Genomic DNA, 26,304 nt, shown 5'->3' on the forward strand with positions numbered 1-26,304 from the left:
GGTTATTCTTACATTTACCGACCTTAGGTCTGATCTGCATTAATGTTTTTGGAGGTAGGAGGTATATATAGATCCCTTAGGAGCACTACATTTGTTATGGATTAATATGCTTCCTATATGCCATCTCTAGTTACTGCCCTTTCGATACCCGAGGTGTTACTTGCAGTGGTAGTTGTCTGCCGTACATGTACTAGACGTGTCCCTTGTATGTTATGTCTGTTATTATTTTTTTGATTATGATATTTAATAAAATTTGTTAAATTTTTTAGATTGTTACGTTTGGGTTCTTTGATACTCCGTAGTTTCTTTGTAGGATTTATTGCATAGTGGAGTTGTTCCCTGTTATTCCTTATGTCCAGTATAGGGTGTTTCCCTAAGAATAGGCCGTATTCATATGCATCAGTGGCATTTGTATTAGGTATACACTGGATGCTGGAAGTTTTATACCTGGGGAAGAGGGTTTGGAGGATATACACCATGGGCTGGAGGTTATACACCAGAGGCTGGACGTTATACACCGGGGGGAGATGGGCCGCAGGATCTACATTGGAGATAGAGGGGCAGGAGGTTATACCTTTATATCTCTGTATCTGCTCTATATCCGCTCTATATCTCTATCTGCTTGTCACGATTCACACCGTGACCATCACCCCTACGTCACGGGTCGGGGTGACTTTAGGCCAACAGACGGCTATCACATGTGCAGGGGGGCTTATCTTAGTTATCCCTCCACTGCTACAATGTGATGAAAAACACACACAAGGCTATTGACCTCTTAGTTTACAGCAGGGGCTTATTCTAGGTATCCCACTGCTTTCAATATACCACGAACTGCAGGGATTTATGTATATTCCGCTTTATAGTTCCACTTGAAAACTTGCAGCTCTCTGGCGCCCCCCTCTCACCCTCAGGTCAGACTAGGTACTGCACCTAGGGTAATTAGTCGCCAGAAAGGCTGCCTGCTATGTACTGGCTATTGGGCACGCTGCAGCGAGGCGATATAACTACTCCCACTCAGGTAGGAACAATAATTATCAACGCCGCAGTCGCTACAACGACTCCCAAAGGCACAGCACACGGTATGCTGCCACCAGCTTCGATTAAACGTGTCCGAAGCTAACCCAAAACAGTAGCGTAATTCCCTTCAGAAGACTTAGGGTACGTTTTAGAGCAGGAAGAACGAAACTAGTAATTTATATATTTTACTCTGAAAGTTTAAGGCAGTGTTTATAAAAAGGCATATAAAGATGTTACAAAAGAGACAATTTAAATATGTACAAAGTAATTATAAAATAAAGGGATTAAATGAGAAAAGGTAAAACTCACATGTTCTCAGGTCATTTCAGGCAAAACCATGCTGATAGGCAGTGCTCCCAAATATCCCAATGCATAGTACAGCTCCTCAGGCAAAAAACTCAGAATAAGACTCTGCAGGCTGGGTAAAGTGGAGTCACTTAAATAACCACAGCCTCATGACCTCACAATAGGGCTGGTTAATGATATTCAATGAGGTCAGAGATCTTTACGTTCTCAGACCCTGGAGACAAAGAAATTCCTGACTGAGAAGGGAGGGACCACAGGTGGCTTTGCAGGATTGGTCACCTGCAGTTTAACGCCCCACCCTGCTCACACACAAGCTTCAGGTTACCCAGTGTCTGCCATAGGGCTGGTTTGTTGTATTCAGGGGGGGGAGAGGGGGGGGGTTACAGCTGCCATGTGTTTTTCAGGACCATGGTTGAAAGTGCAAATATCCCTCAGCACGCCCACCCTATATGTGCTGGCAGAGAAACTAAAACTTATAGAGCAGTGTGAGGAAAATGTATAATATATCTCTGTATCCGCTCTATATCTCTGTCTCCGCTCTATATCTCTGTTTCTGTGCGATGTTTCTGGTTTCTTCTTTCCTTTGTAGACAGACAGGAAGGCGATGCGTGACAAGTATGTTCGGTCTGAGCGCTTTAAGGTAAGTCTGCCTCTGACCGGCCAGCGCTGCAGCGTTGTACAGTGTAACAGGGGGGTGACGATTTCTGTCTCTGCTAGATGGACATCATCTCTCTTCTGCCTCTGGATCTTCTTTACTTGAAGTTCGGTGTGAAGTCCATCCTGCGCTTCCCACGTGTTTTGAAGGTGAGTGGTAGCGGGTGTGCGGGGCTGTGGCCGGTCCGTGGCCCCCAGTAACCCGACCGTCCTCTATTCCAGTACATGGCTTTCTTTGAATTCAACAACCGTCTGGAGGCGATTCTGAGTAAAGCGTACATCTACAGGTCAGTACCTGCCGTCCATTGTTGCTGCCATGACCAGTGACAGCAGTTTACATGTGCTGTCTGTTGTGTTATCAGAGTCATCCGCACCACCGCCTACCTGCTGTACTGTCTGCACGTCAACGCCTGCCTCTACTACTGGGCCTCCGACTACGAGGGGCTGAGCTCCACCAAATGGGTGTATGATGGGGAAGGCAACAGGTGAGCAACGCACGCAGGAGACATGGCACCTCGCTCCATCCGTCCCTGCATGGTAGATGCTTCACCTCGCTCCATCCGTCCCTGCATGGTAGATGCTTCACCTCGCTCCATCCATTCCTGCATGGTAGATGCTTCACCTCGCTCCATCCGTCCCTGCACAGCAGATGCTTCACCTCGCTCCATCCGTCCCTGCACAGCAGATGCTTCACCTCGCTCCATCCGTCCCTGCATGGTAGATGCTTCACCTCGCTCCATCCGTCCCTGCATGGTAGATGCTTCACCTCGCTCCATCCGTCCCTGCACAGCAGATGCTTCACCTCGCTCCATCCGTCCCTGCACAGCAGATGCTTCACCTCGCTCCATCCGTCCCTGCATGGTAGATGCTTCACCTCGCTCCATCCATCCCTGCATGGTAGATGCTTCACCTCGCTCCATCCATCCCTGCACAGTAGATGCTTCACCTCGCTCCATCCGTCCTTGCACAGTAGATGCTTCACCTCGCTCCATCCGTCCTTGCACAGTAGATGCTTCACCTCGCTCCATCCGTCCCTGCATGGTAGATGCTTCACCTCGCTCCATCCGTCCCTGCACAGTAGATGCTTCACCTCGCTCCATCCGTCCTTGCACAGTAGATGCTTCACCTCGCTCCATCCGTCCCTGCATGGGTAGATGCTTCACCTCGCTCCATCCGTCCTTGCACAGTAGATGCTTCACCTCGCTCCATCCGTCCCTGCATGGGTAGATGCTTCACCTCGCTCCATCCGTCCCTGCACGGTAGATGCTTCACCTCGCTCCATCCATCCCTGCACAGCAGATGCTTCACCTCGCTCCATCCGTCCTTGCACAGCAGATGCTTCACCTCGCTCCATCCGTCCCTGCATGGTAGATGCTTCACCTCGCTCCATCCATCCCTGCATGGTAGATGCTTCACCTCGCTCCATCCGTCCCTGCACAGTAGATGCTTCACCTCGCTCCATCCATCCCTGCACAGCAGATGCTTCACCTCGCTCCATCCATCCCTGCATGGTAGATGCTTCACCTCGCTCCATCCGTCCCTGCATGGGTAGATGCTTCACCTCGCTCCATCCGTCCCTGCACAGTAGATGCTTCACCTCGCTCCATCCATCCCTGCACAGCAGATGCTTCACCTCGCTCCATCCATCCCTGCATGGTAGATGCTTCACCTCGCTCCATCCGTCCCTGCATGGGTAGATGCTTCACCTCGCTCCATCCGTCCCTGCACAGTAGATGCTTCACCTCGCTCCATCCGTCCCTGCACAGTAGATGCTTCACCTCGCTCCATCCGTCCTTGCACAGTAGATGCTTCACCTCGCTCCATCCGTCCCTGCATGGGTAGATGCTTCACCTCGCTCCATCCGTCCTTGCACAGTAGATGCTTCACCTCGCTCCATCCGTCCCTGCATGGGTAGATGCTTCACCTCGCTCCATCCGTCCCTGCACGGTAGATGCTTCACCTCGCTCCATCCATCCCTGCACAGCAGATGCTTCACCTCGCTCCATCCGTCCTTGCACAGCAGATGCTTCACCTCGCTCCATCCGTCCCTGCATGGTAGATGCTTCACCTCGCTCCATCCGTCCCTGCATGGTAGATGCTTCACCTCGCTCCATCCGTCCCTGCATGGTAGATGCTTCACCTCGCTCCATCCGTCCCTGCACAGTAGATGCTTCACCTCGCTCCATCCATCCCTGCACAGCAGATGCTTCACCTCGCTCCATCCATCCCTGCATGGTAGATGCTTCACCTCGCTCCATCCGTCCCTGCATGGGTAGATGCTTCACCTCGCTCCATCCGTCCCTGCACAGTAGATGCTTCACCTCGCTCCATCCATCCCTGCACAGCAGATGCTTCACCTCGCTCCATCCATCCCTGCATGGTAGATGCTTCACCTCGCTCCATCCGTCCCTGCATGGTAGATGCTTCACCTCGCTCCATCCATCCCTGCATGGTAGATGCTTCACCTCGCTCCATCCGTCCCTGCACAGTAGATGCTTCACCTCGCTCCATCCATCCCTGCACAGCAGATGCTTCACCTCGCTCCATCCGTCCCTGCACAGCAGATGCTTCACCTCGCTCCATCCGTCCCTGCATGGTAGATGCTTCACCTCGCTCCATCCATCCCTGCATGGTAGATGCTTCACCTCGCTCCATCCGTCCCTGCACAGTAGATGCTTCACCTCGCTCCATCCGTCCCTGCACAGTAGATGCGGCGCCTCGCTCCATCCGTCCCTGCACAGTAGATGCTTCACCTCGCTCCATCCGTCCTTGCACAGTAGATGCTTCACCTCGCTCCATCCGTCCTTGCACAGTAGATGCTTCACCTCGCTCCATCCGTCCCTGCACAGTAGATGCTTCACCTTGCTCCATCCGTCCCTGCACAGTAGATGCGGCGCCTCGCTCCATCCGTCCCTGCACAGTAGATGCTTTACCTCGTTCCATCCGTCCCTGCACGGTAGATGCTTCACCTCGCTCCATTTGTCCCTGCACGGTAGATGCTTCACCTCGCTCCATCCGTCCCTGCACAGTAGATGCGGCGCCTCGCTCCATCCGTCCCTGCACAGTAGATGCTTCACCTCGTTCCATCCGTCCCTGCACGGTAGATGCTTCACCTCGCTCCATCTGTCCCTGCACAGTAGATGCAGCGCCTCGCTCCATCCGTCTGGTGGCCTCACTGTCACCTTCTACTTGTTTCCCTCTGTCATGTTGCACAGTTATATCCGCTGCTATTACTGGGCTGTGAAGACCCTCATCACTATTGGTGGCCTCCCGGACCCTCAGACGCTATTTGAGCTTTGTTTCCAGCTGCTGAATTACTTCATGGGTGTGTTCGCCTTCTCTGTGATGATTGGTCAGGTAAGTGCTGTAAAGCTGCAGTAGCATCATACGCAGTGAAGAAGCAGTGACCCACAAATTCAAACACAAAAGTCTCTTTTAATGTGTTTCTTCACAGCATTAAAGTCCAATTCACATAAATGCATATAAGTTCAGTGGATATTATCAGTGACCAGTTTACACCAGTTCAAAGTACTGCATATCACATGGCTTTAGATTTGCGGTCCCTAAACAGGCCAGACTTCCCTTGTCCAGTTTCCCTGGGCGACCGCACGACATCTCACAGTCTCTATACGTCTCCGTACACACAGCCTCATATGTTGCAGACACTACTCACGCCAGCCCTCCACTGACTAGTTCCCGTGGGTGTCCTGCATCGCTGTATCACAGTCTGTTACAGACTCATTACTCACACAGTCGTACACAGTTCAGGATATTCCCCGGATAGCAGCCGGGCACCATATCCACCTGTTTGCAATCGTTGCACATGCTAGTCCTCTTTCGGGCACAGGACATCCACCTCCGGGCACAGGACTATCCACATCCGACTCCTACGGGCACAGGACATCCACCTCCGGGCACAGGACTGTCCACATCCAACTCGTACGGGCACAGGACATCCACCTCCGGGCACAGGACTGTCCACATCCGACTCGTACGGGCACAGGACATCCACCTCCGGGCACAGGACTGTCCACATCTGACTCATATGGGCACAGGACATCCACCTCCGGGCACAGGACTATCCACATCCGACTTCTTCGGGTACAGGACATCCACCTCCGGGCACAGGACTGTGCACATCCGAGACCAGTACCATGGACGACTTGCATCTCTGTGTACGCTGCGGGTGCCAGGCTATTCAGCTGCCCTGGGTGCTGGCTCTGCTGGCCTCCATGCACTCTGCAGACCAGCACACACCAGACTGACACTGACGTGCAACTCGCACACCTGGCCTGACCTGGCCAGATACCTGACACGGCCTGCACGGCCTGACACACCCATACCCCTTACTGCAGGGCTTTTAAACACACACAAACCTGTGGCCTTCAGCCACCTGGAAAACCCAGACGGGAAATCCGTGACTCCCATGCACACCTATGGACTTCATCCGTCTGCGTGCACATTCTGGGGAGAACAAACAGCGCCCCCTAGCTGTATCAGAGGCCACAGCCTCACAGTGCACAGATCAGGGGATGGACATAGTTGTCTCCGCACCTCACTGAGCGCCCTCCATGTGTTACAGATGAGAGATGTTGTGGGCGCAGCGACCGCCGGGCAGACATATTACCGCAGCTGCATGGACAGCACCATAAAGTACATGAACTGTTACAAGATACCGCGATCTGTCCAGAATCGTGTGAAGATGTGGTATGAATACACCTGGCAGTCCCAGGGCATGCTGGGTAAGAGTTGACACCTGCCCGTATCTGCTCCGCCACCGCAGTGGTCACTCAGTGATGGGCGGATGTCTACTTCCATGACGTCACCACTGGAATATTATAACCTCTTAATCTTCCAGATGAGTCGGAGCTGATGGTGCAACTTCCTGATAAGATGAGGTTGGATCTCGCCATTGACGTCAATTACAACATTGTCAGTAAAGTGGTTCTGTTCCAGGTATACTTGTCTGCACAGTCACTGCCCCCGCGCTCTCCAAGGTTACTGCCCCTGCTCTGTCAGCAGTCCTATTCCCCCACTGTCCAGTCTGCTCCATCTTTTGCCCCCACTGTCCAATCTCACCACCACCCTACTGTCCCCATCTGACCCATTTCACTACAGTCTTCCCTGACCAGTGCCTCTCCCCAACTGTTCAGTCTAATATTGTCTTGCTCTTACCCCCACCAGTCTACACACCCCCTATCCAGTCTTGGCTTCACTCTATCTAGTCTGGCCTGACCCCCTCTCCAATATGGGTCATGTCCCTGTCTAGTCTGGCCCACCACTCCTCTCCAGTCTGGGCCGCCCCCTCTCTCTCCATGCTGGGCTGTGCCCCCGTGTAGTCCGGCCCACAATCCTTCCCTCTGCAATCTTGGACTCGCCCCTCCCTCTCCAGTTTGAGCCACATCCCTGTCTAGTCTAGCCCACCACTCCCAGTTTGAGCCACTCCTCTACAAGCTGGGTTGTGCCCTCTTTGTAGTCTGGCCCGCTTCCCCATTCCAATCTGGACCACGTCCCTGTCTGGTCTAGGCTGCTCCCGCTGTCTAGTGTGGACCACAACCCCTGCCTCTGCAGTCTGGGTCTTGCTCCATCTAGTCTGGCCCACCGCCTTCTCCAATCTGGGCGTGCAGACTTCCCTCTCCCATTTGGGCCACGTCTGATCTGGCCTGACACTCCCCTGTGGCCTAAGCTGTCCCCCCTCCTTTTCCAGTCTGGCCTGCATCCCCTGTCTTGTCTAGCCTAGCCCTCTAACATTCTGGTCTGCATTCTTGTCTAGTCTGGGTAGCACCCATCTCTAGTCCGGCCACTACCCTTCTCTAGTCTGGCCACTACCCCTCTCCAATCTGGGCAACCCCCCATCAACTCTGGTCATCCACCTCCCCCAACTCTCAAGACGGGACTGCATCCCTCCATCTTGTCTTGCCCCCTGTCTCTAGTCTGGGTCATGCCTCCCATCCAGTCTGGGCCCTGCCTGCAGTCTGGGCCATGACCCTGTCTAGTCTGGCCTGCCACCTCCCTCATCTCCAGCAACCCATCTAGTCTTGCTCACCATCCCGATCCAATCTGGGCCGTGTCCCTCATCTAACTGGCCCACTTCCCTTTCCAGGTGAGCTGGGCCCCCGTTTACTCTATCTTCTCCCCTTTACTGTATTGCCCCCTCTAGTCTGACCCTCCTCCATCTAGTCATTACCACTCCCATCTAGTCAGGTCAGCCCCCTGTCTAGTATGGCTGCGCCCCCTTCAGTCTGTGCCATGCCCCCTTCTATTCTGGCCTGCCACCCCCTCCTTTCAGTCTGGGCCATAACTCCCATCTAGTCATGCTCACCATCCCCTTCCAGTCTAGGCCCCCATTTCCATCCTAGGCTGTGTCCCTCATCTAATTGACCCACCAACCCTTTCTAGGTGGGCTGTGCCCCCGTCTACTCCAGCCTTTCCCATTTACTATCATGCCACCTTTAGTCTGGCCAACCACCCATCTAGTATGGCTGCACTCTCCATCTAGTCTGGACCGCCTCCCCATCTAGGCTGATCCGCCTCATGGTCTAGGTTGGCCCGCTCCATCTCTCCTGTCTAGTCTGGCCCACCCCCCATTTAGTCTGGCCTGCTCCATCTCTCTAGTCTGGCCCACCTGCCATCTAGTCTGGCCCACCTCCCATCTTGTTTGGTCCACCTCCCATCTAGTTTGGTCCACCTCCCATCTAGTTTTGCCCACCTCCCATCTAGTTTGGCCCACCTCCCATCTAGTTTGGTCCACCTCCCATCTAGTTTGGCCCACCTCCCATCTAGTTTGGTCCACCTCCCATCTAGTTTGGCCCACCTCCCATCTAGTTTGGTCCACCTCTCATCTAGTTTGGTCCACCTCCCATCTAGTTTGGTCCACCTCCCATCTAGTTTGGTCCACCTCCCATCTAGTTTGGTCCACCTCCCATCTAGTTTTGCCCACCTCCCATCTAGTTTGGTCCACCTCCCATCTAGTTTAGTCCACCTCCCATCTAGTTTGGCCCACCTCCCATCTAGTTTGGTCCACCTCCCATCTAGTTTGGTCCACCTCCCATCTAGTTTGGTCCACCTCTCATCTAGTTTGGTCCACCTCCCATCTAGTTTGGTCCACCTCCCATCTAGTTTGGCCCACCTCCCATCTAGTTTGGTCCACCTCCCATCTAGTTTGGCCCACCTCCCATCTAGTTTGGCCCACCTCCCATCTAGTTTGGTCCACCTCCCATCTAGTTTAGTCCACCTCCCATCTAGTTTGGTGCACCTCCCATCTAGTTTGGTCCACCTCCCATCTAGTTTGGTCCACCTCCCATCTAGTTTGGCCCACCTCCCATCTAGTTTGGTCCACCTTCCATCTAGTTTGGCCCACCCTCCATCTAGTTTGGCCCACCCCCTATCTAGTTTGGCCCACCTCCCATCTAGTTTGGTCCACCTCGCATCTAGTCTGGCCTACTCTGGCTACATTAGATAATTGATGGCATTGTTTTTCTCAGGGCTGTGACCGTCAGATGATTTACGACATGCTGAAAAGACTGCACTCTGTAGTTTACCTGCCTGGAGACTACGTGTGTAAGAAGGTGAGAGTGCAGCCCCACACTTGTATGATGTCACTGCAGGGTCGTGATGTCATCAGATCATACATCACAGAGAATTCTGGGAGTTCTTGTACAATGTATCTTTCAGGGAGAGATTGGGCGCGAAATGTACATCATAAAAGCTGGAGAAGTGCGGGTCCTGGGTGGCCTGGACGGACAGACTGTGCTGGTCAGCCTGAAGGCTGGCGCAGTGTTTGGAGAAATAAGGTAAGTGAAGTCATAAAGGAGTGCTGACCGCTGTTGTCCACTTGCAGCCATTCATTACACTCTATATGCGCCTCGTGAGGGGTCCATGTGGCTGAGTGGTTTGTATTAACATCCGGCAGCACAGGGGCCGGAATCTGAGGGACACACCCTGATGGTTCCCTCCCGCTGTCCTTCAGACAGACCTCTGAATCCTTGTGCCCAGGCTGTGCACCTGCACTTTCAGGCGCTGTCTCCGCAGGTGGGGCACATCTGGGATTTACCTGTTTGCCATCTTTCAGTTTGCTGGCAATTGGTGGAGGAAACAGGCGAACGGCGAATGTAGTCGCTCATGGATTTACCAATCTGTTCATCCTGGACAAGAAGGACCTGAACGACATCCTCACCCACTACCCCGAATCTCAGAAGCTTCTCCGACGGAAGGCCAAGTGAGTAATGGCGAGCACAGCTACGGGTACCAGTGCCGCCACTCCGTCATGGTGCCAGAGAGAGCAATGGAAAAAGCGGCATTAGTCACAGGCAGGGAGATGGAAGCGGCGGTGCCAGTCACAGGCAGAGAGAGATGGAAGCAGCGGTGCCAGTCACAGGCAGAGAGATGGAAGCAGCGGTGCCAGTCACAGGCAGAGAGATGGAAGCAGCGGTGCCAGTCACAGGTAGAGAGATGGAAGCAGCGCTGCCAGTCACAGGTAGAGAGATGGAAGCAGCGGTGCCAGTCACAGGCAGAGAGAGATGGAAGCAGCGGTGCCAGTCACAGGCAGAGAGATGGAAGCAGCGGTGCCAGTCACAGGCAGAGAGATGGAAGCAGCGGTGCCAGTCACAGGTAGAGAGATGGAAGCAGCGGTGCCAGTCACAGGCAGAGAGATGGAAGCAGCGGTGCCAGTCACAGGCAGAGAGAGATGGAAGCAGCGGTGCCAGTCACAGGCAGAGAGATGGAAGCAGCGGTGCCAGTCACAGGCAGAGAGATGGAAGCAGCGGTGCCAGTCACAGGTAGAGAGATGGAAGCAGCGGTGCCAGTCACAGGTAGAGAGATGGAAGCAGCGGTGCCAGTCACAGGTAGAGAGATGGAAGCAGCGGTGCCAGTCACAGGCAGAGAGATGGAAGCAGCGGTGCCAGTCACAGGTAGAGAGGTGGAAGCAGCGGTGCCAGTCACAGGTAGAGAGATGGAAGCAGCGGTGCCAGTCACAGGCAGAGAGATGGAAGCAGCGGTGCCAGTCACAGGTAGAGAGATGGAAGCAGCGGTGCCAGTCACAGGTAGAGAGGTGGAAGCAGCGGTGCCAGTCACAGGTAGAGAGATGGAAGCAGCGGTGCCAGTCACAGGTAGAGAGATGGAAGCAGCGGTGCCAGTCACAGGCAGAGAGATGGAAGCAGCGGTGCCAGTCACAGGTAGAGAGATGGAAGCAGCGGTGCCAGTCACAGGTAGAGAGATGGAAGCAGCGGTGCCAGTCACAGGCAGAGAGATGGAAGCAGCGGTGCCAGTCACAGGTAGAGAGATGGAAGCAGCGGTGCCAGTCACAGGTAGAGAGATGGAAGCAGCGGTGCCAGTCACAGGTAGAGAGATGGAAGCAGCGGTGCCAGTCACAGGTAGAGAGATGGAAGCAGCGGTGCCAGTCACAGGCAGAGAGATGGAAGCAGCGGTGCCAGTCACAGGCAGAGAGATGGAAGCAGCGGTGCCAGTCACAGGTAGAGAGATGGAAGCAGCGGTGCCAGTCACAGGTAGAGAGATGGAAGCAGCGGTGCCAGTCACAGGCAGAGAGATGGAAGCAGCGGTGCCAGTCACAGGCAGAGAGATGGAAGCAGCGGTGCCAGTCACAGGTAGAGAGATGGAAGCAGCGGTGCCAGTCACAGGTAGAGAGATGGAAGCAGCGGTGCCAGTCACAGGTAGAGAGATGGAAGCAGCGGTGCCAGTCACAGGTAGAGAGATGGAAGCAGCGGTGCCAGTCACAGGTAGAGAGATGGAAGCAGCGGTGCCAGTCACAGGTAGAGAGATGGAAGCAGCGGTGCCAGTCACAGGTAGAGAGATGGAAGCAGCGGTGCCAGTCACAGGCAGAGAGATGGAAACAGCGGTGCCAGTCACAGGCAGAGAGATGGAAGCAGCGGTGCCAGTCACAGGCAGAGAGATGGAAGCAGCGGTGCCAGTCACAGGTAGAGAGGTGGAAGCAGCGGTGCCAGTCACAGGTAGAGATGGAAGCAGCGGTGCCAGTCACAGGTAGAGAGATGGAAGCAGCGGTGCCAGTCACAGGCAGAGAGATGGAAGCAGCGGTGCCAGTCACAGATAGAGAGATGGAAGCAGCGGTGCCAGTCACAGGCAGAGAGATGGAAGCAGCGGTGCCAGTCACAGGCAGAGAGATGGAAGCAGCGGTGCCAGTCACAGGCAGAGAGATGGAAGCAGCGGTGCCAGTCACAGATAGAGAGATGGAAGCAGCGGTGCCAGTCACAGGCAGAGAGATGGAAACAGCGGTGCCAGTCACAGGCAGAGAGATGGAAGCAGCGGTGCCAGTCACAGATAGAGAGATGGAAGCAGCGGTGCCAGTCACAGGCAGAGAGATGGAAGCAGCGGTGCCAGTCACAGGCAGAGAGATGGAAACAGCGGTGCCAGTCACAGGCAGAGAGATGGAAGCAGCGGTGCCAGTCACAGATAGAGAGATGGAAGCAGCGGTGCCAGTCACAGGCAGAGAGATGGAAACAGCGGTGCCAGTCACAGGCAGAGAGATGGAAGCAGCGGTGCCAGTCACAGATAGAGAGATGGAAGCAGCGGTGCCAGTCACAGGCAGAGAGATGGAAGCAGCGGTGCCAGTCACAGGCAGAGAGATGGAAGCAGCGGTGCCAGTCACAGGCAGAGAGATGGAAGCAGCGGTGCCAGTCACAGATAGAGAGATGGAAGCAGCGGTGCCAGTCACAGGCAGAGAGATGGAAGCAGCGGTGCCAGTCACAGGCAGAGAGATGGAAGCAGCGGTGCCAGTCACAGGCAGAGAGATGGAAGCAGCGGTGCCAGTCACAGGCAGAGAGATGGAAGCAGCGGTGCCAGTCACAGGTAGAGATGGAAGCAGCGGTGCCAGTCACAGGCAGAGAGATGGAAGCAGCGATGCCAGTCACAGGTAGATGGAAGCAGCGGTGCCAGTCACAGGTAGAGATGGAAGCAGCGGTGCCAGTCACAGGCAGAGAGATGGAAGCAGCGGTGCCAGTCACAGATAGAGAGATGGAAGCAGCGGTGCCAGTCACAGGCAGAGAGATGGAAGCAGCGGTGCCAGTCACAGGTAGATGGAAGCAGCGGTGCCAGTCACAGGCAGAGAGATGGAAGCAGCGGTGCCAGTCACAGATAGAGAGATGGAAGCAGCGGTGCCAGTCACAGGTAGATGGAAGCAGCGGTGCCAGTCACAGGTAGAGATGGAAGCAGCGGTGCCAGTCACAGGCAGAGAGATGGAAGCAGCGGTGCCAGTCACAGGTAGAGATGGAAGCAGCGGTGCCAGTCACAGGCAGAGAGATGGAAGCAGCGGTGCCAGTCACAGATAGAGAGATGGAAGCAGCGGTGCCAGTCACAGGTAGAGATGGAAGCAGCGGTGCCAGTCACAGGTAGAGATGGAAGCAGCGGTGCCAGTCACAGGCAGAGAGATGGAAGCAGCGGTGCCAGTCACAGGCAGAGAGATGGAAGCAGCGGTGCCAGTGACAGGTAGATGGAAGCAGCGGTGCCAGTCACAGGTAGAGATGGAAGCAGCGGTGCCAGTCACAGGTAGAGATGGAAGCAGCGGTGCCAGTCACAGGTAGAGATGGAAGCAGCGGTGCCAGTCACAGGCAGAGAGATGGAAGCAGCGGTGCCAGTCACAGGCAGAGAGATGGAAGCAGCGGTGCCAGTCACAGGTAGAGAGATGGAAGCAGCGGTACCAGTCACAGGTAGATGGAAGCAGCGGTGCCAGTCACAGGTAGATGGAAGCAGCGGTGCCAGTCACAGGTAGATGGAAGCAGCGGTGCCAGTCACAGGTAGAGAGATGGAAGCAGCGGTGCCAGTCACAGGTAGATGGAAGCAGCGGTGCCAGTCACAGGTAGATGGAAGCAGCGGTGCCAGTCACAGGTAGAGAGATGGAAGCAGCGGTGCCAGTCACAGGCAGAGAGATGGAAGCAGCGGTGCCAGTCACAGGTAGAGATGGAAGCAGCGGTGCCAGTCACAGGTAGATGGAAGCAGCGGTGCCAGTCACAGGTAGATGGAAGCAGCGGTGCCAGTCACAGGTAGAGATGGAAGCAGCGGTGCCAGTCACAGGTAGAGATGGAAGCAGCGGTGCCAGTCACAGGTAGAGATGGAAGCAGCGGTGCCAGTCACAGGCAGAGAGATGGAAGCAGCGGTGCCAGTCACAGGCAGAGAGATGGAAGCAGCGGTGCCAGTCACAGGTAGAGAGATGGAAGCAGCGGTACCAGTCACAGGTAGATGGAAGCAGCGGTGCCAGTCACAGGTAGATGGAAGCAGCGGTGCCAGTCACAGGTAGATGGAAGCAGCGGTGCCAGTCACAGGTAGAGAGATGGAAGCAGCGGTGCCAGTCACAGGTAGATGGAAGCAGCGGTGCCAGTCACAGGTAGATGGAAGCAGCGGTGCCAGTCACAGGTAGATGGAAGCAGCGGTGCCAGTCACAGGTAGAGAGATGGAAGCAGCGGTGCCAGTCACAGGCAGAGAGATGGAAGCAGCGGTGCCAGTCACAGGTAGAGATGGAAGCAGCGGTGCCAGTCACAGGTAGATGGAAGCAGCGGTGCCAGTCACAGGTAGAGATGGAAGCAGCGGTGCCAGTCACAGGTAGATGGAAGCAGCGGTGCCAGTCACAGGCAGAGAGATGTAGACAGCATCAGTCATGAATAAAGATGGATAGGAGGGTTTATACTGTTAATGAAAAAAAGCGTTGGTGTCGGTGGATGGGCGGTGGGGCGGCATCTGTCGTGAACTTCATCATTCATTAATCTGATGATTTTCTGTTTTTTGTTTTATTTTGACTTGTAGAAAAATGCTTAAAAACAGCAATAAACCAAAGGAGGAGAGTCAGCAGGAGAAGGGCTTCCAACACATCATCCCCCCAAAACCAGAGACCCCAAAGCTTCTGAAAGCTGCAGTCGCTGCCACAGAAAGGATGGGCTTCAAAGGATTATCTAAAATAAGACGCCACCTTAAAGTGAAAAAATCAGTGGAGGTAAGGAAAGGATGTGAGTGGTCATAACGATCAGGGGCAGGTAAGAGGAGGTCATAACGGGCAGGTAAGGGGAGGTCATATCGGGCAGGGGCAGGTAAGGGGAGGTCATAACGGGCAGGGGCAGGTAAGGGGAGGTCATAACGGGCAGGGGCAGGTAAGGGGAGGTCATAACTGGCAGGGGCAGGTAAGGGGAGGTCATAACTGGCAGGGGCAGGTAAGGGGAGGTCATATCGGGCAGGGGCAGGTAAGGGGAGGTCATAACGGGCAGGGGCAGGTAAGGGGAGGTCATAACTGGCAGGGGCAGGTAAGGGGAGGTCATAACGGGCAGGTAAGGGGAGGTCATATCGGGCAGGGGCAGGTAAGGGGAGGTCATAACTGGCAGGGGCAGGTAAGGGGAGGTCATAACGGGCAGGTAAGGGGAGGTCATATCGGGCAGGGGCAGGTAAGGGGAGGTCATAACGGGCAGGGGCAGGTAAGGGGAGGTCATAACGGGCAGGGGCAGGTAAGGGGAGGTCATAACGGGCAGGGGCAGGTAAGGGGAGGTCATAACGGGCAGGGGCAGGTAAGGGGAGGTCATAACGGGCAGAGGCAGGTAAGGGGAGGTCATAACGGGCAGGGACAGGTAAGGGGAGGTCATAACGGGCAGGGACAGGTAATGGGAGGTCATAACGGGCAGGGACAGGTAATGGGAGGTCATGCAATTTGCTGAAAAAGAGAATGGATAGCCCTTCCAAAAATCCTACATTGATCTAATGCCACTAGGCAAAAATATATATAACTGAACATGAGTGTCACAATCAGCTGCAGCCGCTGATGCGGCCCAGCCCCATAGACGCCCCCAAGTCGACCGACCTCAGAAGGCGTGGGGCGCGCGTCCCCCGGGGACGCAATACAGACCCTTTATACCGCAGAGGGGGACCCGGCCTACCCGAACTAGGGGAAGGGAGAGACCGGGATTCTGTGGCAGCTGAGCATGTGGACAAAGAAAGAGACACGTAGGACTTGATTACACCGCACAACGTCAGGTGTAGAGAAAGTAAAGTTTACTAAAGTAAAATCACACAGTACATAAACAAAACATGACGATGTCAGGCTCCAGATTCCACATCTCCAGAAGGCACCAACGGATCACTGAGGCACCAACGGATCACTGAGGCACACATAGGCGGGACATCAGGACACAGGCAGGACATCTGGACCCAGGGTCACCGGCAGACATCAGACAGGAGTCGTTCGGTTCTGGACATCCGACACGACCTATAGGCACCACCAGAGTCATCAGGCTCCAAGCTCCAGGCAGCGGTCATCAGGCTCCGGGCATCGGACCTAGGAAGGAACTCAAGCGTGATGGTGCAAGCACCGCCGTACTGGACGTGGGCACAACAGGGTTAACCCCGCATAGTAGTCACAGCACAGAGTAGTAGATGCTCAGCAGAAACACCAGTTTCAGGAGACTCAAAGTCACTGGGAGTGGGGCTCCAGATGCAGAGGGCTTCCAGGAACATAATCACAGCAGACACAGTTCAGGTACAGGACAGGTACAGGATCAAGGATTCGGGCCTGGATATACCGCCTCCAGGACAGGCGCCATAACAGTACAAAACAGGAATCAAGGCAAGGACTTTGGTACCAAAACATAGACAGGAGAGGTGCAGGAACACAAAGACACATAGCAAAGTTCAGGAGCTTTGTGAGTGTAGCTCAGGCCCCGCCCATAGTGCAGGGGAACTTTATACATGAGCTGCCCCTAAGCAATTTGGCTGGGGACAGCATTTGAAGTACACACCCTCACCCTGATAAAAGCAGGGGAGATGTGGCCGCGCACGCCCTAAGCACAAACAGAAACCATTACAGCACAATCAGTGCAGGATCTGAGGCTCAGGGCACCAGGCTGTGACTGCAAGCACTGACACACATGGAAAGTCATGCACCAGCTGCAAATGACCTCACAACCCGCGGACAGCTTCACAGCAGCAACCAGGGACCGCACATGAGGAAGGTATGCAGCAGGGCAAATACCTAAACACCCATGTACGACTGCACAGCAGAGCAGGGAACTGAGAAGGCTCCATCCAAGTAACAGCCAACAGTATCCCAGCTCAAATTAGGGGGAAAGAGTAAAGGGTTAAAGCAAACATATGCATTGTCACGCCGAAAACCAGATACAGACAGAACGGCGTGACAGTGAGGTTCTTAGTTTAACATTCTGATCAGACTGTATGAAGCCCACTGCCACGTCACGGCAAACCTCATAATGGGTAGTGGGGGGTCATAACAAGCAGGGGCAGGTAAGGGGAGGTCATAACAAGCAGGGGCAGGTAAGGGGAGGTCATAACAAGCAGGGGCAGGTAAGGGGGGTGTCTGAGAAACAGCTGGGAGATCACGCAGATCCCATTGCTTCAACCAGTATGTCAGGAGAATACTGTCAACTGCCTCCTATCATTAGGACAATTACACAATTGTCTGAAGAGTGATGGACGAGGTCGCGGCAGTTTCCACTACTAGGCCAGATATTGCGAAGCCAACAGCGTATGGAATATTCACCTCCGATTCCAACACATGGAATATATACATGTATAGTTGTATGAAAGTGTTTGCCCTTCCTGATTTCCTGTTCTTTTCCATGTTTGTCACACTCAAATGTTTCAGATCACTAAACAAATGTAAATATTAGACAAAGATAACACAAGTAATCACAAAATGCAGTTTATAAAAGAAAAGAAATCCAAACCTACAGGGCCCAGTGTGAAAAAGTGATTGCCCCCTAAACCTAATAACTGTTTGGGCTGCCATTAGCGGCGACAACTGCAATCAAGCGTTTGCGATTACTGGTAATGAGGCTTTTAAAATGCTCTTGAGGAATTTTGGCCACTCACTTCTGCAGAATTGCGGTAATTCAGCCACATTGGAGGTTTCCGAGCACAAACCACCTTTTTAAGGTCATTACAGCATCTCAGTCGGATTAAGGTCATGACTTTGACTAGGCCACTCCAAAGTCTTAATTTTGTTTTTCTTGAGCCATTCAGAGGTGGACTTGCTGGTATGTTTTGGATCATTGTCCTGCTGCATAACACAAGGGCGCTTCAGCTTGAGCTCATGAGCAGATGGCCGGATATTCTCCTTCAGGATTTTTTGGTAGACAGCGGAATTCATGGTTCAATTTACTACAGCAAGTTTTACAGGTCCTGAAGCAGCACAACAGCCCCAGATCGGCACACTACCACCACCATATTTTACTGTTGGTATGATGTTCCTTTTCTGAAATACTGTGTTACTTCTATACCAGATGTATTGGGAAATACACCTTCCAAAAAGTTCCATTTTTGTATTGTCAGTCCCCACAGAGTATTCTCCCAAAAGTCTTGGGAATCATCTAGATGTTTTCTTGCAAAACTAAGACAAGCTTTAATGTTAATTGCTCAGCAGTGGTTTTCGTCTTGGAACTCTGCCACGCAGGCCATTTTTCTCAGTCTCTTTCTTATGATGGAGTCATGAACACTGACCTTAACTGAGTGAGTGAGGCAAGTGAGGCCTGCAGTTCATTGGATGTTGTTTTGGGGTCTTTGGTGACCTCTTGGATCAGTCGTTGCTGAGCTTTTGAGGTAATTTTGGTCGGCCGGCCACTCCTGGGAAGGTTCACCTCTGTTCCCTGTTTTCACCATTTGTAGATAGTTGCTCTCACTGTGGTTTGCTGGAGTCCAAAAACTTTATAAATGGCTTTAACACCTTTTTTCCAGACTGGAAAATTTCGATTACTTTGTCTCTCATTTGTTAGAGAATTTCTTTGAATCGTGGCATGATGTCCAGCATTTGAGGGCCTTTTAGTCCACTTCACTTTCTCAGGCAGGTCCCATTTAAGTGATTTCTTGATTGAGAACAGGTGTGTCAGTAATCAGGCCTGGGTGTGGCTTGGGAATGTGAACTCAAATTATCTGTGGTTTATTGTTATTTGGGAATCTATGTTATAAGATGTGCGGGCAATCACTTTTTCACACAGGGCCCCATAGGTTTGGATTTCTTTTTCCCTTAATATTGAAGACCTTCATTTATAAACTGTATTTTGTAGTTACTTGTGTTATCTTTGTCTAATATTTACATTTCTTTTGTGATCAAAATATTAAAGTATGACAAACATACAAACGAATAGGACATCCGAAAGGGAGCAAACACTTTTTTCACCCAAATGTATGTACCTCCTCCCAATAGACATTGACAGTTCCACAATAACAAAAATAACTACTTGATGCCCCCACCAATCGTTTATACAGGCCAATAGGATGCCCCTTACAGGTAGTGAATGGGAACAAAATAGTACAAATAGATAAGTCACGTCTGTCCTTGCGCTATGATGCTGAAAATTTATCTCGTAAATATCGGATCCATACATATGAATATTGGGGATATCTGGGCAATGGAGGCACAAAGGCTGGAACATTCTTAACAAAGTCCTTTAAACCCAGGATGCTTCTTCCTTGGAACAACTTCCTGTAAACAGATCTGAATTTTGGTATCTGTTTCCCAGAGAATCTTCCTGTCTTAGGATCTCTATGGGGAGGGGTCTCTAGGGGAGGAAATGTAGGGTGAGGGGTCATTATGGGGGGGGGTTGTAGCTGGAGGGATTTCTATGGGGAGGGGTTGAAGGGTGATAGCTCTATGGGGAGGAGATGTAGGGCGAGAGGTCTCTCTGGGGAGGCATTGTAGGTTGAGGGGTTGTAGGGTGGGAGGTCTATGGGGAGGGGTTGTAGGGCGAGAGGTCTATGGGGAGGGGTTGAAGGGTGATGGCTCTATGGGGAGGAGATGTCGGGCGAGAGGTCTCTCTGGGGAGGCATTGTAGGTTGAGGGGTTGTAGGGTGGGAGGTCTCTATGGGGAGGAGATGTAGGGTGAGAGGTCTCTATGGGGAGATGTAGGGCTGTTCGCATTGTACAGGATCACAGTCTGTGGCTCCTCATAGGAGTATTACATGGGGGCCTGTCCCCAGCTACACAATATAATTACAGGCTACAATTGCCCACCCCCATACATATTCCACAACATGCGGAAACCTTACCTTTTCTTGTAACCCCTACAGCCCACGAGGAGCAGCCCTGTCCCCCCAGGATCTCCTGTGCATCGTCGCTCTCCTGTGCCCACCCTTAAATCAGAAGAAGATGAGGCAGCAGAGATTATCGCGGAGTCTACAGACAACACGGTGGTTATAAGGGTCAGCCCGTCCCCGCGAGGTGATGAGCAGATCCTGTCTGTGGAGGTCACGGCCCCCGAGGAGGAGGAGAAGTAACGTGAGGAGCGATGGCGGCTTCTCTGCTAGTAGTATTTCCTTCTCCGTAGCCTCGATATGAGGATGGTGGACGTGACTGTGTCCGGATCTCGCCGTTGATGGATCCACATGTGGACCGCTTGTAGTCTTTTCACCCTGCTTTGTGTCTTGTAGACCTGGGCATGCTGGTTGATGTAGTCCTGCCAGCGTTGGTGGCTGTAAAGAGACTTCTGCTTGTGTATTAGGGATAGTCTTTGTGACAGCGGCTACTACTGGCTATTGACCACTGACTGGATGTGTGCACAGCCGTATATACCAGAAGCTCCTAGACACAACATCCTATGGGGTTCTTCACCGCGCCCTGGATGACCTCCATCCACCCAACGCATAAAGATGGCAGTGCCCTTCCCCCCAAGATCAGTGACACACGCTGGGAACAGGACGGAATCCCCCGTACCAGCAGTCGCTCTGCAGTAGCCAGATGTATCCGAGTGTAGCTGAGATTGGAGTCTTATCACGTCCATTTATTAGATGCTGAAGTTCTAGCTCTCAAATAAAAGCAATGGCTGCGGTCCGCTCTCATTGTCATCATCCTGCGGGACCACTGAATGATCACACTGCCACAAGCAAGAGAAGCTGTCACACTCTGTATATATAGAGTACAGGAGGAGTGGTACTGTCACGAATCACAGGGGGATAACTTTATCATCTCACCCCGCTGACCCCAGTATGTCATGAACCGGGGTTGTTTGGTTGCCCCAGTTCTTTTCTGAAGGGGATTTATCTATATCCTACTTCCCAGTTCCGTTTTTTTCACTTGCAGGTCTCTGGCGCCCCCCTTACCCTCAGGTCAGACCGGGTACTGCACCTAGGATAATTAGTCGCCAGAAAGGCTGCCTTACTATGTACTGGCTAATGGGCACACTGCAGCGAGGGTAATATAACTACTCCCACTCAGGTGGGGACAATAATTATGAACACCATCCGTCGCTACCAGGTTTCTCAAAGGCGCTGGACAAATCTGCTGCCACCAGCTCCGATTTCTTAGTTAATTACAGGTCTGGAGCCAAGTCAGATTAGTAGCGTGATTTCACTTTAGAGGACGTGACAGTACGTAATAGAGCAAGGAGAAACAAAGCTGGTAATTTTATATATTTTACTCCAATAGGGAGGCAGTGTTTACAAAAGGGTAAAAGGATATTATAAAAGAAAAGTGTCATATGTACAGAACAATTACAAATAAAAAGGGATTAATGGTGAAAATCGACTTACGGTTCTTTCATATCATTCAATAATACGCCGTGTGGTGGCGGGGGAGGGGACCTTCCCAAAATCTTCAGGTCAGATTGCACAGCCTGACGTAGCTGAATCCCCCTGCAAAAGATCCCCCTTGTCTGGGCCTCTGACTTTTATACCTTTGCCCAAAACTAAGAGTCTCTCCCCCTGGATGACCTCATGGGGTGGGCAGAGCTATGGAATGTACTCCTTTCTTGAGTATATGAAAAACCATCATCCCGCATATCTTGGAGCATGAACTTCGTAGAAAGACGACACCCGTGTCCTTATGCTCAGCGTGACACAGGGGTTCGTTTAAGTATAGACATGGGGTAGCTAGGTGACCCAGTTACGTAGTAATCTGTTTCTTAATTGTGCTGGTTCTGGAACCTAGAAAACTCACTGGCTGGTAGTTCTACTGAGGCACATGTCAAAAATGTATTTGTCCCACCTCTATCATTAACCTGTGCTATGATATTTATGTTTGCAACGACAAAGAAACCTTGGTTGTTCCATGTGCTTCTATTTGTCCTTTCAGTTTAAGACCATAAAAGTCCTCAGTGAAGGCTGCTGGCGCACTGGTCTCACATTACAGCTGTATAGCAGGCGGAGAGGTAGGGGGAGTGAAATTGCAGCGTGTGTCTAGAACCATGGACCTTCTAGAAAATTACTGAGACCATGGCATATTTACATTATTGTGACAGGTACTGTGCAGTGTATATATACAGGACAGGAGGAGTGGTACTGTGCAGTGTATATATACAGGAGGAGTGGTACTGTGCAGTGTATATATACAGGACAGGAGGAGTGGTACTGTGCAGTGTATATATATAGGACAGGAGGAGTGGTACTGTGCAGTGTATATATACAGGAGGAGTGGTACTGTGCAGTGTATATATACAGGAGGAGCGGTACTGTGCAGTGTATATATACAGGACAGGAGGAGTGGTACTGTGCAGTGTATATATACAGGAGGAGTGGTAATGTGCAGTGTATATATACAGGACAGGAGGAGTGGTACTGTGCAGTGTATATATACAGGAGGAGTGGTACTGTGCAGTGTATATATACAGGACAGGAGGAGTGGTACTGTGCAGTGTATATATACAGGACAGGAGGAGTGGTACTGTGCAGTGTATATATACAGGACAGGAGGAGTGGTACTGTGCAGTGTATATATACAGGACAGGAGGAGTGGTACTGTGCGGTGTATATATACAGGACAGGAGGAGTGGTACTGTGCAGTGTATATATACAGGACAGGAGGAGTGGTACTGTGCAGTGTATATATACAGGAGGAGTGGTACTGTGCAGTGTATATATACAGGACAGGAGGAGTGGTACTGTGCAGTGTATATATATAGGACAGGAGGAGTGGTACTGTGCAGTGTATATATACAGGACAGGAGGAGTGGTACTGTGCAGTGTATATATATAGGACAGGAGGAGTGGTACTGTGCAGTGTATATATACAGGAGGAGTGGTACTGTGCAGTGTATATATACAGGACAGGAGGAGTGGTACTGTGCAGTGTATATATATAGGACAGGAGGAGTGGTACTGTGCAGTGTATATATACAGGAGGAGTGGTACTGTGCAGTGTATATATACAGGACAGGAGGAGTGGTACTGTGCAGTGTATATATACAGGACAGGAGGAGTGGTACTGTGCAGTGTATATATACAGGACAGGAGGAGCGGTACTGTGCAGTGTATATATACAGGACAGGAGGAGTGGTACTGTGCAGTGTATATATACAGGACAGGAGGAGTGGTACTGTGCAGTGTATATATACAGGAGGAGTGGTACTGTGCAGTGTATATATACAGGACAGGAGGAGTGGTACTGTGCAGTGTATATATACAGGACAGGAGGAGTGGTACTGTGCAGTGTATATATACAGGACAGGAGGAGCGGTACTGTGCAGTGTATATATACAGGAGGAGCGGTACTGTGCAGTGTATATATACAGGAGGAGTGGTACTGTGCAGTGTATATATACAGGACAGGAGGAGTGGTACTGTGCAGTGTATATATACAGGACAGGAGGAGTGGTACTGTGCAGTGTATATATACAGGACAGGAGGAGCGGTACTGTGCAGTGTATATATACAGGACAGGAGGAGCGGTGCTGTGCAGTATATATATACAGGACAGGAGGAGTGGTGCTGTGCAGTGTATATATACAGGACAGGAGGAGCGGCACTGTGCATTGTATATATACAGGAGGAGTGGTACTGTGCAGTGTATATATACAGGAGGAGCGGTACTGTGCAGTGTATATATACAGGAGGAGCGGTACTGTGCAGTGTATATATACAGGAGGAGTGGTACTGTGCAGTGTATATATACAGGACAGGAGGAGTGGTACTGTGCAGTGTATATATACAGGACAGGAGGAGTGGTACTGTTCAGTGTATATATACAGGACAGGAGGAGTGGTACTGTGCAGTGTATATATACAGGACAGGAGGAGCGGTACTGTGCAGTGTATATATACAGGACAGGAGGAGTGGTACTGTGCAGTGTATATATACAGGAGGAGTGGTACTGTGCAGTGTATATATACAGGAGGAGTGGTACTGTGCAGTGTATATATACAGGAGGAGTGGTACTGTGCAGTGTATATATACAGGAGGAGCGGTACTGTGCAGTGTATATATACAGGAGGAGCGGTACTGTGCAGTGTATATATACAGGAGGAGCGGTACTGTGCAGTGTATATATACAGGACAGGAGGAGTGGTACTGTGCAGTGTATATATACAGGAGAGGAGGAGTGGTACTGTGCAGTGTATATATACAGGAGGAGTGGTACTGTGCAGTGTATATATACAGGACAGGAGGAGTGGTACTGTGCAGTGTATATATACAGGAGGAGTGGTACTGTGCGGTGTATATATACAGGACAGGAGGAGCGGTACTGTGCAGTGTATATATACAGGACAGGAGGAGTGGTGCTGTGCAGTGTATATATATAGGACAGGAGGAGTGGTACTGTGCAGTGTATATATACAGGAGGAGTGGTACTGGGCAGTGTATATATACAGGAGGAGTGGTACTGTGCAGTGTATATATACAGGAGGAGTGGTACTGTGCAGTGTATATATACAGGACAGGAGGAGTGGTACTGTGCAGTGTATATATATAGGACAGGAGGAGTGGTACTGTGCAGTGTATATATACAGGAGGAGTGGTACTGTGCAGTGTATATATACAGGACAGGAGGAGTGGTACTGTGCAGTGTATATATACAGGAGGAGTGGTACTGTGCCGTGTATATATACAGGAGGAGCGGTACTGTGCAGTGTATATATACAGGAGGAGTGGTACTGTGCAGTGTATATATACAGGACAGGAGGAGTGGTACTGTGCAGTGTATATATACAGGACAGGAGGAGCGGTGCTGTGCAGTGTATATATACAGGACAGGAGGAGCGGTACTGTGCAGTGTATATATACAGGAGGAGTGGTAATGTGCAGTGTATATATACAGGAGGAGCGGTACTATGCAGTGTATATATACAGGAGGAGTGGTACTATGCAGTGTATATATACAGGAGGAGTGGTACTGTGCAGTGTATATATACAGGAGGAGTGGTACTGTGCAGTGTATATATACAGGACAGGAGGAGTGGTACTGTGCAGTGTATATATACAGGACAGGAGGAGTGGTACTGTGCAGTGTATATATACAGGAGGAGTGGTAATGTGCAGTGTATATATACAGGAGGAGTGGTACTGTGCAGTGTATATATACAGGACAGGAGGAATGGTACTGTGCAGTGTATATATACAGGACAGGAGGAGCGGTACTGTGCAGTGTGTATATACAGGACAGGAGGAGTGGTACTGTGCAGTGTATATATACAGGAGGAGTGGTACTGTGCAGTGTATATATACAGGACAGGAGTAGTGGTACTGTGCAGTGTATATATACAGGACAGGAGGAATGGTACTGTGCAGTGTATATATACAGGACAGGAGTAGTGGTACTGTGCAGTGTATATATACAGGAGAGGAGTAGTGGTACTGTGCAGTGTATATATACAGGACAGGAGGAGTGGTACTGTGCAGTGTATATATACAGGACAGGAGGAGTGGTACTGTGCAGTATATATATACAGGAGGAGCGGTACTGTGCAGTGTATATATACAGGAGGAGCGGTACTGTGCAGTGTATATATACAGGAGGAGTGGTACTGTGCAGTGTATATATACAGGAGGAGCGGTACTGTGCAGTGTATATATACAGGAAGAGTGGTACTGTGCAGTGTATATATACAGGACAGGAGGAATGGTACTGTGCAGTGTATATATACAGGACAGGAGGAGCGGTACTGTGCAGTGTGTATATACAGGACAGGAGGAGTGGTACTGTGCAGTGTATATATACAGGAGGAGTGGTACTGTGCAGTGTATATATACAGGACAGGAGTAGTGGTACTGTGCAGTGTATATATACAGGACAGGAGGAATGGTACTGTGCAGTGTATATATACAGGACAGGAGGAGTGGTATGTGCAGTGTATATATACAGGAGAGGAGTAGTGGTACTGTGCAGTGTATATATACAGGAGAGGAGTAGTGGTACTGTGCAGTGTATATATACAGGACAGGAGGAGTGGTACTGTGCAGTGTATATATACAGGACAGGAGGAGTGGTACTGTGCAGTGTATATATACAGGACAGGAGGAGCGGTACTGTGCAGTGTGTATATACAGGACAGGAGAAGTGGTACTGTGCAGTGTATATATACAGGACAGGAGAAGTGGTACTGTGCAGTGTATATATACAGGAGGAGTGGTACTGTGCGGTGTATATATACAGGAGGAGTGGTA

At 51.5% G+C, this 26,304-nt stretch overlaps 1 protein-coding gene across 1 annotated transcript in view; it reads left to right on the forward strand.

The window, feature by feature from the left end:
• The window catches only part of CNGB1 (cyclic nucleotide gated channel subunit beta 1), a 91,199-nt gene extending 69,745 nt beyond the window's left edge, over nucleotides 1-21,454 (forward strand). The window contains exons 28-39 of the mRNA XM_069739581.1: nucleotides 1,913-1,963; nucleotides 2,041-2,127; nucleotides 2,200-2,264; nucleotides 2,340-2,462; nucleotides 5,193-5,334; nucleotides 6,560-6,719; nucleotides 6,836-6,933; nucleotides 9,462-9,545; nucleotides 9,652-9,770; nucleotides 10,049-10,195; nucleotides 14,746-14,932; nucleotides 20,002-21,454. Coding sequence (XP_069595682.1) covers nucleotides 1,913-1,963; nucleotides 2,041-2,127; nucleotides 2,200-2,264; nucleotides 2,340-2,462; nucleotides 5,193-5,334; nucleotides 6,560-6,719; nucleotides 6,836-6,933; nucleotides 9,462-9,545; nucleotides 9,652-9,770; nucleotides 10,049-10,195; nucleotides 14,746-14,932; nucleotides 20,002-20,208 — 1,470 coding nt within the window. The 3' untranslated portion in view covers nucleotides 20,209-21,454. The remainder of the gene's footprint in view (nucleotides 1-1,912; nucleotides 1,964-2,040; nucleotides 2,128-2,199; nucleotides 2,265-2,339; nucleotides 2,463-5,192; nucleotides 5,335-6,559; nucleotides 6,720-6,835; nucleotides 6,934-9,461; nucleotides 9,546-9,651; nucleotides 9,771-10,048; nucleotides 10,196-14,745; nucleotides 14,933-20,001) is intronic.
• The last annotated feature ends 4,850 nt before the right edge of the window (nucleotides 21,455-26,304 follow it).

Source organism: Ranitomeya imitator, chromosome 9 (assembly GCF_032444005.1).
Source record: "Ranitomeya imitator isolate aRanImi1 chromosome 9, aRanImi1.pri, whole genome shotgun sequence".
NCBI lineage: Eukaryota > Metazoa > Chordata > Amphibia > Anura > Dendrobatidae > Ranitomeya > Ranitomeya imitator.